General features: G+C 40.5%; 1 protein-coding gene across 5 annotated transcripts in view; it reads right to left on the bottom strand.

The window, feature by feature from the left end:
* Window positions 1-2037: 2037 nt before the first annotated feature.
* COL5A3 (collagen type V alpha 3 chain) overlaps window positions 2038-19150 on the bottom strand; it is a 139282-nt gene continuing 122169 nt past the window's right edge. For 4 of the 5 annotated variants that reach the window (XM_026713776.2, XM_087925505.1, XM_087925507.1 and 1 more), the window contains 14 exons: window positions 18882-18935; window positions 14792-14845; window positions 14067-14174; window positions 11381-11434; window positions 9882-9935; window positions 7834-7941; window positions 7702-7755; window positions 7281-7316; window positions 6835-6888; window positions 5995-6253; window positions 5673-5785; window positions 5455-5523; window positions 4205-4441; window positions 2038-3664 (listed from right to left, as the gene is read on the bottom strand). In XM_026713776.2, the coding sequence (XP_026569561.1) occupies window positions 3518-3664; window positions 4205-4441; window positions 5455-5523; window positions 5673-5785; window positions 5995-6253; window positions 6835-6888; window positions 7281-7316; window positions 7702-7755; window positions 7834-7941; window positions 9882-9935; window positions 11381-11434; window positions 14067-14174; window positions 14792-14845; window positions 18882-18935 (1401 nt within the window). In that variant the 3' untranslated portion in view covers window positions 2038-3517. The remainder of the gene's footprint in view (window positions 3665-4204; window positions 4442-5454; window positions 5524-5672; window positions 5786-5994; window positions 6254-6834; window positions 6889-7280; window positions 7317-7701; window positions 7756-7833; window positions 7942-9881; window positions 9936-11380; window positions 11435-14066; window positions 14175-14791; window positions 14846-18881; window positions 18936-19150) is intronic. The other variant, XM_087925506.1, reaches the window with a different exon arrangement.

Raw genomic sequence — 19150 nt, 5'->3', positions numbered from 1 at the left:
GAGCTAAATTGGGAATGAGTAACCTTTATTTTCATTGAAGACATTTGAGAATTAAGGGGGAGGGAGCAATAGTGTTACTGGAGCACTGCCTCCTTCCCATGAGGATTAACTATGAGATCTGTGGGAATATTTGCAGCTGGAAAACTGCTTGGCTATGTTTTAACTTGAATGTTTAAATAAACCTTGTTTAATTGTAGTGGGTATAAATAGATAATGTATATATGTGTGATTGTATATACACATGTACAAATACAGTAAATACTGTATATAGGTTTCATTGATCTCCTTTTCCTTCTGTTTCCTTCTTACTTAACCATTTCTCAAAACACCCCTTAGTGTCATGATTAAATAAGATTACAAGAGCTAATCTGCCTGTGTTGTTTTGAATTGTATTAATTCTGGCTGCCATTTTATAAAGCAGTTTTGACCAAAACTTGGCCAGACACTGTCTATGAATATAAACACTAGCTGTTGTCCTTGCTCTGGAATCAGATAGTGCTTAAAGTCCTTGTAGTCAAAATTACATTTTCTTTGAAGGGTGTGTGTATGAAAATCTTTTTTTGGTATAACTCATCATGCAAATGGGATGTGTTGTTACTTTGAAAAGGACAGGTACTCTGCCGATGATGATGGAACTGTCCTCTTCTTTTCCTCCACCTGGTCCCTTTTAAAATATTACTGTGTAAGGTCAGCCTCTTGTATTAATAAGGAAATGGTCTCTAGCAAATCCCTGATAATTAAGTCCCAAGAATAAATAAAATGAACTGCTCAAAAAACTATGGCACGAGACAGATAATAATTTGAATTTAAGAGTCCATTAGTCCATTAGTAGCAAATGGACTGCTAAAGACAATATCCATCTATAAAAACACATTCTCATTTTGCTGTGAAAGTTACTGTAGGAGAAAGGAACTCTTCCCATTTAGACTTTCCCATACACACATCCTGAACCTTTATTAAAATCAGTATATGTACACAGGCTCTGATGAAAGTATATCACTCTTTCTTGAACTTGACTTTAAAAAAAACTCTGCAATCCTAGCCAATTAGAAAACTTAATATAATATGATGTCACAGTGCCATCTACATAGCCACAGGGTTGTCAAACTCAAGGCTCACAGGCCAGATGCATCATGCACCGGCCACACCCAGTTTAGTGAAAAGGGGAAAAGTCCTGATACATCACATGATGCTGCCGTGACGACACGAGTTTGACACCCCTGACATAGTACCATATGGTTGCGTTGAGATCACAGAGGAATGCTTAAGCTCTCACTGATTGGAGAGGAAAAATAGGATATAATATTTTTATGCCAGGTAGTTTGTAATATCTACTGATTGTCACACCCACAAATATGTACTACTATTTCATGCCAGGACCTTTTAGTTTTAGACAGGAATAAGAGCACAGTTGGTATAAACATCATGAGCTTCTCACATAAACATTGTAAATGGGGAATCTGGGATTCTATGAACCCATGAAAGGACACATTTGTGGGTGTGACAATATTCCTTAAATGTATTATTTCACGTTTCAACTCAGCACTGGTCCCTGAAACACAGTTTTCAATATAGAATTAAATCTCTGTCTGTTGCCAAGAGAGATGCTGTTGGTGAATAGCACACACTGGGAGTGAAAGTCCAAAAGATATTCTCCTCACTGAAGCAAAATAACAAAATATGTCCCTTTCCTGTCAAATACGCAAGGCATTAGTGATAGAAAAATTCATATGTCATTCTCTCCAATCTCAGCTGTGAAAATGCAATAACTATCAAGTTGATGGCTTCCCACAGTTAGGCTTCACTTTGCTTAAGGCTACCTCTGCTTCAGCAGGAAAAAAATACTGGTGTCTAACAATCAGGCAGAATTCTGATTATACTCAAAAGAACAAAGAGGAATCCTATCCTGCACACATGACATCTAGGTATGGGACTCCAAATTCTGAACAGCCAAAACCCAACCCAGCAGTTCTCCTGTTAGACCCTGGCCCTAAAATCCTGGGTTAGGGAGTCTTTCCAATCAAGCTGATACAGAAATGGTGGGCAGTCACGTTTTGTGGTTTAATGAGGGTTGTTAGGTGAATACAGTAACCATCATACATGTGTGGACACATACATACCCAGTTTGTGCCACAGCCTGAGATACATGGAAGCATAAAAATAGGGGCACTTAGCACCAGAGTGTGAAGAAAATTCAGTGATAAATGATGAACATGGCACAGTGCAGAAGGCAAAACACAAGGTACAAGCTTCATCTCTGAATAGGCTGTTGGGCTTCAAGGAATCTGTTAAGTGTCTTGCTAGAATCAAGTTTTACTGTACTCTTTCTTCCATAAAGAGAAAACATGTCAGAATCACCTTACAAAAGTCTTCCCCAACCTAGTGCCCTACAGCTGTATTCAGTCTATAGCTCTCAAAATTTCCAATCAAATTTTCGCTCCCAAAACTAATGGTGGTTGCTAAGTTGGGGAAGAGTGCCTTATAGGAATCTGCTGAGCATGGATAGAATGATAGATAAGAATGATGAGAGGCTAGTGAGTATGGCTTGTGGTTACTCTTTCCAACATGAAAATAATGATGGTGGGCTTATAGGGTTATGGTGAAGTTCTTGTAGTAAATAAATATAAAGAATAGGAGACAGGCTCAGCATTCTAACAGTAAGGCTTTGGATGTCTTGCTACACAAGCACCATTTGATCTTAAGATAGGAAACGAAGATAGTGATTACTTTTCCCAAGAGGATGCAGACTCTAAGTGTAGTATCTGGATAGCTTTTGGTTGTTGTAGAGAAGTATAGGTCAATTAATCTTCATGGTAATTGGAAGGAAGAGATGGAAGAGTCCTATACAGACGATCCCAAATTGCATTACACTGTCATGCCAAAACACTTATCAATTGAGTTGAATTCAATACAATACAGTTTTCAAAAATAAGGATATCTTATGCTTATTCCTTAAATCTTATCTCAGTACAGTATCTTGTTTTTTCGGTGGTTGCCCATTAGTTCCAAAACTATTGCTCTATGTCTCCATCCTTTCCCATTGCTAATGCATCGGAGTACATGGCTGTGCCAATGGATTGGTCCTGAATTTCCAGTTCCCAACGTGCTTCAGGCATAATCTTGACATCTCCTATTCCTTTTGGGGATGAAATTCAACTATGGAGAATGTGGCCTTCATTATCCCCATCGCCAGAGGTGGCCAGATCTGACCAGTCAGTCCAGTGCTTCACTAAGACGGCATAATAGCACCAATAATGGAGCTGCAACAAGAGAGGGCCCTGGCTCAGTCTGAACCCTGTGCAACTCCCTAAGAGTCACACCCTGAGGGACCGTGGCCGCATAAATAGGAGGCTGTCATCAGGTTAAATACAACGGCAGGTCTTTGCAAGGCTGACTCTATTCCTGCATCCCTCCACCCACCCACCCACCCACCAGTGCAGAGAGAAAGGGTTTTTAGTTCTCCCTTTTCTAGAGGTGGTCCAACATGGTCTAGAGGGAGTGTCCATCTTTGGAGGGCTCAGCCACTGAAGCAGACCGGGCCGAGCTCAAAGCCAAACTTTTGATTGGTTTCTCCAAAATCTTGAACAGCCACATCAACCAATGGTAGATGCTCCACATGTTGCGTCACTACTTGTAGAACTGTCCGCTCCTGTCCTTTACGTACCTGAAAGTTAGAGAAAATAACTTCAAAAGCAAAATCTTGAAGATGTGAAATAATGGCTGCATCAGGGTTTGAAAATGTTTCATCAGGGGATTCAGAAAAACAGTAGATCAAACATGATTGAGAAAGCATAACATCCCTTAATTTGGCAAGTATGGACCAAGGAGGCAATGGCTCTAAATTCAGAAAATTATGAGTACTTTTCTCAGAGTGAAACAGAGAGGAATATTTTATCCTGGTCTTTTAACATGTCTCATCTATTATGGCTCATATGAGAGTTGGAAAATGCTGAAAAGAAAGATGAATGAAAGGGAAGAAGTTATTGAACGGGTTTTTGGAGCAGAATTATTTTCCTCCATGATAATTTTGCAATACTCAAAGTTCCATCATGTGATGGTGATCTCACAGGTCAATACCTTCACCTTAAGGTCCAGGTGTAATCACTGACCTGCAATTCACAGAATCACTTCATGTTGTGGGGATGAAGACCAAGCAATACTGAAATGGTCAAGAGATACAAAAGTTAGAAGAATGCTCTCTCACCTGGCAGCCATCATACAAGGCATGGATGGGAGTTTCTGTGCTGTTGTGCATCAACTCCACATCATTGAAAGCCCGAAAATGCAGTGCCTTCATGTGGTTGCTGGTGTCAGCTTCATACCAAGCAGCCATATTTTGGCAGAGGAGGGTGAAGTTCTGCCGGGCAACAGCACTCAGCAGGCGCAGGAATGTGAGTTGAGTGACCAGCACAGGGTTGCCATCTGCATCCACATAGGAGAACTGGGAAGGAGAAGAAGAAGGGGAAGAGAAATAAATGGTGAGTTAACAGAAAGCCACTATGTTCCTTCCAGTCTACACTGCAACCTCCTCACAAATAAAGACACTGAGTGGCTATAATTACACTACACACAAAGCCTTTTATGATCCATTTGGCTTTGAATCCAGCAATTATACTTTGTAAGCAATGATTTGGGTGCATTGGCGGAACCCAGCAGCTGCCAAAAGAACCAACGTGGTCCTAGGTTGCTTTAACAGAGGGATAGAATCAGGTTCACGTGAAGTGTTAATACCACTTTATAATGCCTTGGTAAGGACACACTTGGAATTCTGCATCCACTTTTGGTCGCCACATTATAAAAAAGTTTTTTCAGACAGTAGAAAGAGTGCAGAGAAGAGCAACAAAGATGATCAGGGGATTGAGGGCTAAAACAATTGTTGCAGGAATTGGGGGGAGCAGGGGCCGTGGCCAGGGTGGGTGGGTGTGGCCAGCATGACATCACTTGTGTTAGTGGGGTGCCAGCAGCAGTCCAAGGCTCTGTCAGTAAAAACGGGCTCCTGCGTTCCATTTTCGGCTGCAACAGCCTCCTGTAACCCTCTGCCAGTGAAAACGGAGCTTGGGAGGGCCACATGCAGCCCTTGCAAGTTCCATTTTCCACTGGAAGAGGCACCGTGGGCCAGTCCTTCATTATTTCCAAGGCGGCTCAACAGGGCAGATCTAAGCACCTGTGGGCTGTATCCGGCCCCCGAGCCTTGAGTTTGACACCCCTGGTATAGGGTTTTCTGCTTGAGCAGTGGGGTTGGACTAGAAGACCCCCAAAGTCCTTTCCATCTCTGTTATTCTGTTATTCAATCAGTTATAAATCATATCTGAAGAAAGATGGCTTGGCTTTGCATATGGATTTGATACTGCATTGGGCCATGACTTTGATTAACAGAAAATGGGAAATAGTACTGTGTTCCTTTTCCAGATTTCCTCTAGGTACAAAGCATGGAATGGAATGGAAAACGGTTACCTTTTTGCCTCTTTTGAAAGTGCTGAACCAACTTCCTGGTTGCTCCTTGCTCCAGGCGGCAAGTCGTACCTAAAGGTATAGATTTCATATTGTTCCTCATCTTAGGGTTTTAAATTCACATTCCTAAGCCAAGTGACCTGTTTGAGGTGCTAGGGCAATTTACATAGTTTCTGATCTTTCTCCTGATCACCTCTTTGGTGGTCAAGTGAGCTACTTACAGCCTCAAATTTCTTGTCAGGGAATAAGCAGGTTTCTCCACCAGCTGTGAAATTACAGTAAACTTTGAAGGCATCTCGGCTGCATCCCTGGTTTGGATCAATCCAGTATTCACCTAAAGAATATTACGTGGATCAGTGCAGAAAGGGTTAGGGAAACCATGAGGAAGTAGGCTCCTCACAATCAGAAAGTTATGAGTTTTGCGGACTCTCCCTCTTCCCCGGTTACCAAAGGCAACACGCAGATCCCTTTGGTTCTCAAAATTAGGGTAGATGGCACATTCTGTTCTGAATCCACTGTTTGGTGTTACATCTTCAAACTCACCATCTTTGAGATGAGCATGACAAAACTGAAGCTCCTTGCAGACCCTGGCTGGACTCTCCAGGGTGCCGAGTGGGCATCGCATTTGCTCCACCTCATCGCGTAGAGAGCTCAGGGCTGCCAGGACTTCTGCCAGCCCATCAGCATCAGGATCAATATCCCCTTCCACTGGTGCATCCCCCTGTTCTTCAATCTCCCAGTCTTGGCGGCTTGTGCGCCTACTTCCCATGGGCATTGGATTCTGCAGTTCAGCAGGACGGCCCTAGAAGTAGGAAAATGAAAAACAGAAAAAAGACTCAAAAGTTTGTGTACATACATGACATAAAGGTAGACCTGATTGAGTAACTTGAGTGGGAGATCACCAGAGAATTCCGAGGCTTCAGCCAGGCAGAAAATGTTTAAAACTAAAAAAGGGGAGAAAGGAATCATAAACCACTTTGAACTGTTGTCATGTACACATCCAGAAGATATCAGGAATCGAACGTGAATCAAAGGAGACCTTTTCAATTTATGTTGCCTACACTCAAAGCAAACCCTTCATTTTTAACACTTCTTTGAATTTTGTAATGTGTAAAAAATGTGGACACATGCAGTATTTTACATTGCTAGAAATTTACACAAAGATGTATGCATTTGAATATCCATCTCTCCCAGTATATGAATTTCAGTATGCTTTTATAACCATAACATGTATTATTAAGACAAAAAGCAGTAAACATGCATGCAATGGGAGAAGATGGCTAGAAAAATGCATGCAGATACAGTAGACATACCATATCATAGACAAAGTTATATAGAACATAGATGAATTTTGTGTAGACCTTGTAGTAAACCTTCACTTACTGGTGGTCCTGGTGCCCCTCGTGGTCCTGGATCACCTTTTGGTCCAATAGGTCCCTGCAGGAAGATGGATCAAGAATTTGGTACCATTGCACATATACCTTTTTACCATGGCTCATATCTGGCGGTTCTAGTAATAGCAGTTTAGCAATATCTGCAAAGCCCAACTCTGCTTGAGTGTCACGACCTAAGCATCATAAGCACTATTCAAAGCCTCCCTTAAATGCATGCCATGATTAGAATAATAACAGATTATATATCAACCAAATGTACAATGTGTGGTACATTAGTTGCCTCTAGATTACAGCTATCATTTCATTGACCCAGAATTTAAGTTCCTTTGTTAGAGACTTTCAAAATTAAAGCCCTTAGAATAACAGCTCCTATGTAGACAACTCTGGTTTAATCTCTTCCTCTTCATGAGCCCCGCAGTATTGGTTGGGACTTACCAAAGACCCTTTGTTGCCTTTTTGTCCCAGAGGGCCCTATGGAAAGACAGAAAGGGTCAACAGGCGAAATGAGCTCCTGGATGTAAGAAGAAGATGGCAAAATAGTGTAAGAGATAATATCCTTTTGCAAGGAAACTAAGGAAATAACGACAATGTCAGAAAATATGGATAGGCGACAATGAAATAGTGATAATGATGAAATATGGTCAGAATAAAAGGTTTTAGATAACTGGGGAAGAACAGATGAGAGAGGCACAGCCACATAAAAAGAAAAATAACTTGGGTGTGGATGAGGGAGACAAAAGTTGCAGAGTTCCAGAGAAGTTCTCATGCCAACAAGCCCATATCCTGGGCATTACTGAGTGGGAGCTTTTGAGAAATTATTTTGGAAGCTACTTAGAATCTTGCAGGAAATACTTACTAAGAGGCCAGGAGATCCAGGTGGGCCTGGAGGACCATGAGGTCCAGTATTACCCTTTAGAGGAGGAAAAAGAGTATCAGTATTGTGTGCCTGATTGGGGAGTCCCAACTCAACCAGCCTCCATCTACTCACAGGGTCGCCTTTAGCGCCTGGTGTTCCCTGGTTCCCTGGCAGCCCCTGGTCACCTTTTTCACCCATCTCACCTGGAGGACCAATCAACCCAATGAGTCCTGCATGACCCTAGAAGGAAAAGGGAACTGCTTAGCAAAAAAATAAAAATTAAAATAAAATAACACTCTGACAAAGAGGAGAACTTTGAAACCGGTGTATAATAAAAGGTGTGTGAAATAGGTATATGAGGTACTTCACATCATGGAGGCAAGAGGTTCTGCACTGTCATTTTGACCAGAATTATTATGGAATGCTGATCTATCTTAATTTTCTGCTGCCTCACTTCAGGAAAAGTGGCTTTCCAGCAAAGTAGCCACTCCATTGCTGAGAAGCCACTTCTCTTCACTGGAGTTCTTCAGTCAAACCTTTTGAAAGCAAAAGGCCATTTTAAAGTACTATATGCCCCAACCCCATCCCTATACGTAACATATATACACATATTCCTGGATCTTGCTAGAAAAGAGAATTTCTCCAAAGTGAAATACAGGTTATGTTCATACAATGAATGTGACCATGGTTGCTGCTACTGCTGGATCGTGATGTAAACTGATAAACCAATGGCAGCTGTGCCTTCATCAGAGAGCAAGAAGCCATTTTGGCTGAAGTTATCAAGAAGCTGCTTTATTTGTTTATTTGGGGAAAACGTTGCTTTGGGTAAAGGAAGAATAAGACAGACAAGATAATCCAGAGCAGTCCTGTATTTGCAGGATCTTCTAGGGATTTCCTTTTAAGGCGAGAGGCAAGAAGAGCAGGTTAGCACTCTTAAAATGTTATGCTGTTCAGTGTAGTTAGCTGCAGGATGTTTAGCTTAATCCAAAGCAACTATGTTTCATATTAAAATTGTGGCATAATGCACAATTGTTAATGTCTCAGTTGACCTAGGTGGAAACCTAGTTGGGTTTCTATCAACTATCTTACCTTTTTTGAGCAATACTGCTGAACAAGAGGAATTTAGGTTGTTTGTGTCTAAAACTGACCTCTACAAATCCATCCCTACTGTGTTCATACAATTGTATACACAACACTTTGCTCCAGTTAAGCATGACATGAGAGCAGAACCAACTATTATTCATTAGATAGAAGGAAGCCCATCACTTTTGCTTAATAGCGAGAGCAAGAGCATTTAGACTTACAGTACATACCACTTCACAGTGCTTTACAGCCCTCTCTAAGTAGTTTACAGAGTCAGCCTATTGACCCCAACAATCTGGGTCCTCATTTTACCCACCCTGGAAGGATGGAAGGCTGAGTCAACCTTGAGCCTGGTGAGATTTGAACTGCCAAATTGCAGGCCTCGGCAGTCAGCAAAAATAGCCTGTGATACTGCACTCTAACCACTGCGCCACCATGGCTCTTAATACAGGTAGTTTTCTGGTCACAACCCTAACTGGAATTGGAATTTCCATTGCTAAGCAAAGTAGCAAAACATCATGTTACCATACCACTTAGTGACAGTGGTTCCACTAGTCCTGGCTGCAATGGTTAAGTAAGGACTGCATGGTCATTTAGAAAGGACCTCATACTCATCTACTGCTGCTTGATACTATCTTGTTCTCTTTTCTTATGATCCATTCAACATCCATTCATTTTAAAAAAAACTTCAGCTGAGATTTCCAATAGTGCATTGTTCTGTTGGTCTTATATGAGTTAATAACATTCTAAAGCAATCCCGTTTGATAGTTGGTGAGCTCCCCCTCAAGTACATGTAGCACTGAATACCTCCAGATGTGCTTAACAATCACCTCTTTAACCTAGCTGAATTATAGCAGTTCTGGGCAGGGGGGCAAATATACAATTCTTGTTGAGCTACTATCTAAGGCTCATCAGCTTCCTGGGTCATAAATTATGCAAGACCCCATCTAACAGTTACAACAATTGAAAAGGAAGGCTCAAGATTTAACAGGGTAGCTGCAGAAAGAAGAAGCCTTTCTAGGACAAGAGATGATTCAATTGAAGATTGTAAGGTCTTTCATTTTCTACCCAGGCAGGAATAGTCTATTTATGTTTACCTTCTCTCCCTTGTAGCCAGAATCACCTTTGAGACCAGGGAGCCCCGTAGGACCCTATGAAGAGGAGAACAGCTGCATTAAGAATGGAACTCAAGAAGCACTGCCTGGAAGCTTCATGATAACAGAATAACAGGGTTGGAAGGGACCTTGGGGGTCTTATAGTCCTACCCTCTGCTTAGGCAGGAAACCCTATACCATTTCAGACAAATGGTTGTCCAATCTCTTCTTTAAAACCTCTAATGATGGATCCCCACAACTTCTGGAGTCATTCCATTGATTAATTGTTCTAACTGTCAGGGCATTTCTTCTTAGCTCCAGTTTGGTTCTCTCCTTGATTAGTTTTCATCCACTGCTTCTTATCCTGCCTTCAGGTGCTTTGGAAAATAAGTTGACCCCCCCCCCCCTTCTTTCTGGCACTTCCTTAGATATTGGAACACTGCTATCGTGTCACCTCTAGTTCTTATTTTCATTAAACTAGGCATGCACAATTCCTGCAACCATTCACATTTTAGCCTTCAGTCCCCTAATAATCTTCATTGCTCTTCTCTGCACTCTTTCTAGAGTCCAAATGTCTTTTTTATATCATGATGATCAAGCGCGGTATTACTAGTGTGATGAGCCAGTGAGGCCCTCCAGCGTAGTGTATACACCCAACATTTTCAGCTTTTGGATCTTTTTCTTGGTTTTGAAGTTTGTGAAAGTTTAAAGGGCTACATTATTCTTTGCAGAAACTTAAACCAGGGATGTCAAACTGGCGGCTGTGGGCCAGATGTGTCATGTACAGGCCACGCCCACCACAGTTCCATGAAGGGAAACAATATAGCGATACATCATGTGATGACAACATGACACAGTGAGTTTGACACCCATGGCTTAGACATTCATTTCAGTCTTCCCTGCTCCAGATAAGTAATGGTCTCACCCACTTTGGGTGTATTGCTTACAATATGCTATGCAAGGCTGAATATGGCCTTGGGGCCAACAGGAATCGAGCACTCTTGCAATAAATGGCCATTTACAGCTGGAGTCAATAGCAAACCATAATCCAAGAAGAGTAGGACTGTTACTCATTTGTCCTCCCCTATTCTGACAACTGTTTCCTTCATATAGGTTCATTCACATCTATTCTTTGGTATGGCATCAGTTTATAATTTAATCTTGGGTAATTCATTTAAATCATAACTAGTAATTCCCTCTGGGAATTGAGCCTTAATCAACCATGAACTTTGATGTAATAACTGCTCAATGAATCAGAATAAGCAGCTGCTTCCCTCACTTTTTTTTGAAAAATAATTTGAAAAGCCTACTTCATTTCACTGCTGGATTCTTTTGCTTGTTGTTGTTAGAAGGCCCTCCTAACATTGCCCCCAACAATAAATACCCATGTAAGGCCAACCCTAAGTAGGGGGAAACTCATTGTGGAAGAGTCTCAGCATTGTTCACTGACAGTCTCAGGACAAGACCAGCTGTTGCGCAGAGGCCATTTCTTTTTTGCTTACCATGGGACCTGGGGGCCCTGCCTGTCCTGGAGCTCCCAGTAGACCAGGTTCACCCTAGAGAAGAAAGAACTTGCAACATTAGCAACCAGAATCAAAAGGCTTTTGGCACTAAAAAGTACATCTGGGCGAACTCTCCCATTCTCTACATCATCTCCTTCCTGTGAAAAAGGCTTTGATCTGTACCCATAGAAAGCTTTGAGGAGGTAACCTTGAAGTGGTTTGCCAAAATCTTTTTTGTTGTTGTTTTAGTTGCTAAGTCATGACTCTTTGCAACCCCATGGATCATAGCACACCAGCCATCCCATCCTCCGTTGTCTCCCTGAGTCTGCCCAAACTCAAAGTCATTTTCCCTACCTGTAACAGCCAAACAGCCATATTGTTTCATTCTACCTGCCTCTCCAGCGGTTCCAAGAGGAGAGTAGCATGTGCAAAAGTTTATTAGAATTAATGGAATTGATAAAAAGAAAAAAAGCTTTGAGGCCACACAGCAAATCAGTAAGAGGAGCTGCAGCACCAGTTGTTTTGAAATATCTTATCAAAAGAAAACCTGACTGCCTTGCATATTAAACTTTTGCATTCACTTTCACAATAATGGATTTAAAAAGAAATTATCCTTTAGAGATACTTTTTATGTGTCTTTCTTTTTTTAAAAAAAGTCTCGACAAGGCTATGGATACATGTGGAGTAAAAGCAAGTTTATTTGGTAAGGTATATGTGGAGTAAAAGCAAGTTTTCAATCATCTTGTAATTTTCTTTTGACAAATAATACTCTGCAATGTTATGTGGTCATTTACCATTATGTGTTCAGTTAATCTCTCAAAATATATTATGGAGAGCTATTTTCCTCTGCCCTTATTGTGGAAGAAGGGAGAAAGAAAGAAAGAAAGAAAGAAAGAAGGAAGGAAGGAAGGAAGGAAGGAAGGAAGGAAGGAAGGAAGGAAGGAAGGAAGGAAAGAAAGAATGAATTCTTTGCAAAATAGCTGTTCTTTTCCTTCTCCTGTGAACTCCATCAAGTGACAACACAGTTGAGAACTGTCCAGTAAAAATTTCACTGCGTAGTTCTGATCCAAACTGAGAGTTGGTTTTAGAAAATGGCTTAGGCAAAGCATAACTATCAGGTTCACATAAATTCATTAAATCTAGCATTTTGTCCAATCCTGTTTCTAGTTCTTGTTATTAGAACAGAAATCAACATGTGAATTTTTTTACAGCTGTGAACATTCCCCCGCAATGTTTAGAAACATGCTCTTGAAACAATTTTTTCCCTTAATATACTCCTTTTTAAATATATATATATACCTGATAACAGCATGAGGCATTGAGGAAGCATGGAATTTAAGAGACATATATTTGGTGCAAATGTCATAAAATTCAACTCAGCTGGAAGATGATTGTTATAGAATGAAACATATCCTGCATGCTAACTTTCCTTTTCTACCAATTATTGAGCTGTTTTTTTATACAGTATATTTGTCACAAGGATATTTTATGCCTTTTACTGGAAATCACATTTAATTCCTTTAAAAATGACAGTTTATATTCTGGGAGAATGTGACATAGTCTAAAGTACACTGTATTTGAAAAAAAAAGTCAGATGTTAGTTTCAGTTTAACTTAGAAACTCTTTATGGAGTACAATTCTGTACATGCCCTGCCATTACATCTGAGCTTTGGGTCTCTTAAAATACAGTTTCTAAACTCTTTTCATTATTTTTATAACATAGGTTTCTTGTCTAGTCTAAATTTTGATTTTAATAATAGTTAAATACAAGTTTTGAAAGTACTAGAATAGTAAAATGGTCATGAGACTTCATATTTGTTTTAATCCAAGTTAATAAATCAAGATAAAAGTAAGATGTTTCTTCCAGTTGAATAGTTTGTGTTGTGTTTTAATTTTTATCTTTAAGTTACTCGGCAAACTTTTCCATGTAACACCTGTACTTTATGATTTTTGTCTTTGTCCTCTCTTTTAAAATAAAGAAATAAGTAAACAATTAATAAATTAAAGTTTTCTTAACTAAGAGGTGCAGAGTATGATGTACTGTAAAGCTGGATCAGAATTTGCTAAGAAGAAATTCTTCAATCACTACTCATTAAGCCCTATAAAATAGATGGCCTATAAACTAAAGGAACAGTATGTGTGCATCTAAGGGAACTCCATGCTCAGCTGGAGCTTTCTTTGATGTCTTCACCGCTTCATTTCCCGCAGCTGACAATGTGAACAACTTTAAAATGCTGTGTGCCTCCTTTCTGATGCACCAAAAGCTCTTTTGAACTACAGTCACTCATTTGAAAGGGATCAAATAAATGACCCTGGAGTTAGTCCATTTATTCCTTAAAGCGGAGTTTGTTCCAAAGAATAGAATATTTTTCCACCACCTTTCCAACCTTATTATTCCTTGCCCAAGTCTTCTAGCATTAGAAAGACCTTTTCTAATTTTTCAACTAAATCCACCTGCTAGCAGTTCAAAGTTCATTGATTCTATTTCTCTATTTTTAGACTGAAGAACAGAGACTCACTTTCTCCTCAATCTCTTTTCACATTATTAAAGAAACCTGATTTTCTGCCTTGGAACTTTATTGCTAATGTTTGCATTTTTCTCCATGCAACACGATATTGCATTCATTTGCAGCCTATTCTCCTTCATCCCTCTGTCAACCGTTTGCCAAGAACTGAAGATACTTACTGCTGCGCCAGGAATTCCACGCAGACCTTCTGAACCAGGTTGCCCTGGAGGCCCTTGTGGGCCCACAGGCCCCATTTTCCCCGAGGGACCTTCTACACCAGATTCACCCTATGGACAGAGAGAAAGAGAGAGGGAAAACCCATCCATTTATCATAACAATAGTCTATTATTTCAAGATTGTCCAATTATTATTCACTATTTTCATGGAGCAGAGCATTTTGAAGAATACTAAGTTAATTTGATTCATTTTGCTTTTTGAACTGAAGGATAGAGGTGGCTATTGTAGAATGATTTCTTGTATGATATGTTTTGCTGTCAAGAATTACATGAATAACTTCTCCTATGCATACATATGGACACAAATTAATTAGATTGACAGTTGAATGTTACTTCCTCCAATATACTTTGTGGCAGAGGCTGTAACGTGGTGTTTCCTCAATCTTAGTGATTTTAAGATGTACGGAGTTCCACTTCCAGATTTGGGAGTTGACAAAGTCCACACATCTTAAAGTTGTTAAGATTGAGAAACAAGATATGTGTCTTCCAACACAGAGAAGCCATTGCTACTTTTCAGAAGCTTCTGTCTGAGATATTTGCCTCGCTTCAGTCCAACCCTGCGGGGAAACACTGATAGCAGAATAGGTGGAAGAAAAACAAACAAAACAAAAGAGAAACTAGCATTCCTTTACTGGATACCAGAATAAAATTAGCTTGGTTTCTATCACCTTGGTCCCTTTCTCACCCTGTCGACCTTCACGTCCAGCTGGCCCAAAAGGTCCCTGGAACAGAAAAATGAAGTCCCTGCATAAATCACTTGGATTAAGATCTCGTGGTTTAACATTTCTGTCCTTCTAGAGAATGCTTAGTTCTATTCATACTCTCAATTTTATTAAATAAACGTGCAAAGTTTTGTTTTAACCATAAACTTATGCAAAAATTAAACAACTTGCTATCAGTTTGAAAAAAAATCAGGCAAATCACACATGAAATGGACAGCGTATTAGAGAGGAGCCATCCCTGTAAATAATTCACGATACAGAAATAAAATACCTCTAAATAGTACACATGGATTGTTATGAATATTATTCAGACAATTAAAGATAACTTGAGAATTCATATAGGTTTGCTTAATTTTAAGCAAAACCACTAAAAGAATTATGATTTTCCAAGTCAACCTCGACCTTCTTTGTAAGCAGGATATCTGTATGCCTTTTTTCATAGGATTTTTTTCATTTAAACAGTTCAGAAATGCAATCTTTATTTTATATCAGGACCAGGAAAGGAAAGTTACATTATTTCAATTTCATCTAACATGGCATGTATATAATTGCAAATTAAATGCCATATTCTGAAATCTAAATGAAGCTAACCTAAAATTATAAAACCAGCCTGCACAGAGCCAATGTTTTTTATCAGAAGGACCAGTATCAGAAGAAGTTAAATTGGAGAGCATGTCGCTCATTCTGGAATTTCTGCCAAAGGAGAGAAGATAACATTTATTTCAGGGGAAGGGCCGTGCACTGAAAAAAGCACGCCCTGTTCTATGTGCCAGGCTCGGCAAGTCCCAGCAGTCAGCGCATAGAACAGTCCGGCGCCAGACTGTTGGAGAAGTGGAGCAAAGCCGGAGATCTGTAGCCGCCTCTTTTGCAGTGCAGAAATTCTCCCTGAATTGGCTGGTTGGTTTCCTCTTTCTCTGCCTGTTTGTTTTGTATGGCCGAGGAGGAGACCAGCCGGCCAAAGGGGCTGCTGCTGGAGGCGACTCTTTTTTAGTCTCCATCCACCTCTTTTGGACAGAAATCCTCCCCCAACTGGCCAGCTAGTCTCCTCCTCCTTGGCCATACAGAACAAATAAGCAAAGAAGAGCAGCTGGCCAATTCGGGGAGGATTTCTGTACTGCAAAAGAGGCGGCTACTGATCTCCGGCTTTGCTCCACTTCTCTAACAGTCCATTGCTGCCCTGTTCTATGCACCAGCTGCTTGGACTTGCCGGGCCCGGCACATAGAACAGGGTGTGCTTTTTTTGGTGTGGCTGCTGGACTGCAGGCATCTTGTGACAAGGGGGGCAAGAAGCCCTGGGACATCTGCCCACCCACCTGCTGGCTGGCCGGGCTGGGCCAGGCTAGAAGAGGTGCGTCCGCTGGGAGGAGGAAGAAAACGTGCTCTGGGAGGGCGGGCAGGCAGGCGGATGTCCCGGGGCTGTTGCACATGCGCACTGCATGTGTAGCGACTGCACACACAGTGCACAGGTGCAGCAGCCCTGGGACATACGCCTGAGCTGCGCCACAGTCACCCTGTAGTAGGGAAAGCTAGGAGAGCAACCGCGGCAAGTGAGCGATCAGGTGACCTGGTTGGGGGCGTGGCCAGCTGGGGTTGCCACCGGTTCGGCGACCCATGCCAAATCATCACTACCGGTTTGCCTGAACCAATGCAAACCGGTTGAGTACCAACTCTGATCATAGGGCTATATTTGTGTACATCATTTTATTCTGGCAGATTTTTTAAAAAAATCTTTTAAAAAAACATTGTGCAAATGTTTTCTTTCATGACTTTTTTAATATAAGGAGTCTTTGTATATAGCTTCTCATAAAGTGGGTTTTCAATATAATTTCCCCAAGAACTTCATTTTATTTTAGCAAATTACCCTGATGTTTTTCTTTATTGCATAATTATCCAGATGCAGGCTTTCTTGAAAGGATGTTTCCCCATTTTTTTTAAACAAATCAAATTACTACCTTTGGCTAAGAGGGCTCTTGTTCCAGAAATATCACATCTTTAATCTATGCCCAATTTTCTTTTAGCTGCTTTATAGCCTATCAAGAAAGTAGTTAATAAGACTTTCAAGCAATGTATAAACATAGAATTTCCCTGTGCTTTGTTACTGTGGATTGTTCTTTAGAGTCCTTTGCTTTGAATCATGAGAGGGGTGATTCCATGGGTGTTCCTCTGATATTTTGGTATATTTGTCATCAAACTGAAAGTAGATAGTGAGGCAAAGATAGATGAGGTGCATGATTATGGGTATTTAGTGTATTTGGTTAGGTCGAGTATGTTGTGTAGTATTGCTGCCATCAATTTTTTCACTAGCTTCAGATTTATGGATATAAAGAGTGCTGTGACATTAAATGAAACCATACTTCCTTTTTCTTCTATTTTTAGGCCTTTGGTTTTTTTGGGAGGTACCGTAATGGGACGTTGATAGAATATTCCCTCCCCTCTGTGAGATGTCCAAGCTTTTTTGTTCTTTAGCTTTGCTGCATGTTGGAGTCCCTGATAATGACACAACTAGATGAAAATTTGGCACCCACCACTGTTCTTCTTTTGTGAATTTCCCCCCCCCCCTTTTTTTTTGGTTAGGTCCTTAAGGGTTCTCTTGACTGGGTCATCTAGTTTCTCTATTGGGTTGGTGCTGTCTGGAAGATAGATTTCTTTGTCTTCCAAGTCTTTGGGTTTTTGTATATATTGGATGCTGTCCATGATAACTGTAGTTCAAAGTTTATTTGTCTTCTGGGAATATGGTGATGGTTTGGTCCTTCTTTAGAGTTTTGAGGTCTGCTCAGTCCTCTGCTTTGAATTGCTTCTGATTCTGTGTTCTGGTCTGTGGATATTACTGTCTGTTTTATGTTTTCCTCAAACAGACAGATAATCAGAGTTGGAAGGGACCTTGTAGGTCATCTATTCCAACCCCCACCCAAGCGGGAGACCCTACACCATTTCTGACAAATGGCAGTCCAATCTCTTCTTGAAAGTCTCAAGTGATGGAGCTCTCACAACTTCCGAGAGCAAGCTGTTCTATTAATTGATTGTTCTCACTGTCAGAAAGTTTCTCCTTGTTTCCAGGTTAAATCTCTCCTTGTTCAGTTTCCATCCATTATTCCTTGTCTGGCCTACAGGCGCTTTAGAAAATATTCTTGAGTCTCTGTGGCAGGTCCTGTGTTTTTAAATCCTGTTTCTAAGATTGTAAAGAGTTAACTGATTAGCATTGTTTCTGCTGTGTCTATAACTATCACTGGAGGTGAGAACTGCCTCCTCCCTTTTGGCCTTCTGGAAAGTTATCAAAATCTGGTTTTTCCAGCTGCCTGGAGTATTGAGGGGGGCACTCATTGCTGGATGTGGCTGATGGGGTAAAAAGACCTCATCCATGTCCTTTCTGGCCTTTAACAATCTTAGTTTGGCTTTTGTATATTTAATTCGTAATAATAATTTAACTTTGTATTGTTTTAATCTTTTAACTGTTTTTCACTTGTTTTATAACCTGTAGGATGCCTAGAATCACTTTAAAGGGGAGATGGGTAGCATAAAAAAGTAAATAAATAAACAAACAAACAAAACCAAACAAACAAGTTAGTTAGTTAATTAGTTAGTTAGATTTTTGCAGGATATTGTTCTGCAGTGGATTGGGAGGGGTGGACATATTGATTACGCATTTAAGTTCAGATATCTCTTTGTTTCCAGGGGATTAGCTTGAGCAATTTATTTTTTAGCTTTGTTTTCCTTTTTTTTCAGCTTGTCTTAAGAGATGCAGTCTTGATGGCGGTTGTCAGCATTTTTGTGTGTTCTGGGGTCATAGTATGATTCAGTTATTCTTGAAGTTGTTTGTGGAGTGCTGGTATTTGTTTAGTCTGGGGTGAACATCTATGATCCTTAGTTGCATCACTTTTGGGGCACTTTGTTGAACTACTTTCCATCCAGTTGTGCTGTTTATTGGAGATTTGTATCTGATACTGGTGGGCAGAGCATGCTGTCATAGGCATTCATACAGAAAGAGAAGAAAGAACAGTTGTTCCTTGGAGGTTTGCCAATATAAGTCCCGACTTACCCTCTTCCCTGGTGGCCCAGGAGGACCTCGTTCCCCCAAAGCTCCAGGTGGACCCTAAACAAAAATAAGAAAAATAAAACAAAAAGTATTATTTCTAAGGACATCTTTTGGGAAGGCATGTGTTGTAGTGTACAGAGAAATTTTCCTGATCCCATAACATGGTCTGATGTAGATCAACCACACACCCCCAAAAATGTCCCTAGGTGCAATGAAACTTAATTATCCTTGATTGGATTGATATAAGATTCCTGCTATATATAAATATGCCA

Source organism: Pseudonaja textilis, chromosome 2, assembly GCF_049901715.1.
Source record: "Pseudonaja textilis isolate UNSWEBS1 chromosome 2, rPseTex1.2, whole genome shotgun sequence".
Classification (NCBI taxonomy): Eukaryota; Metazoa; Chordata; class Lepidosauria; order Squamata; family Elapidae; genus Pseudonaja; species Pseudonaja textilis.
Note: the sequence above shows the minus strand (reverse complement) of the source record. Positions and strands in the feature narration are given on the sequence as shown.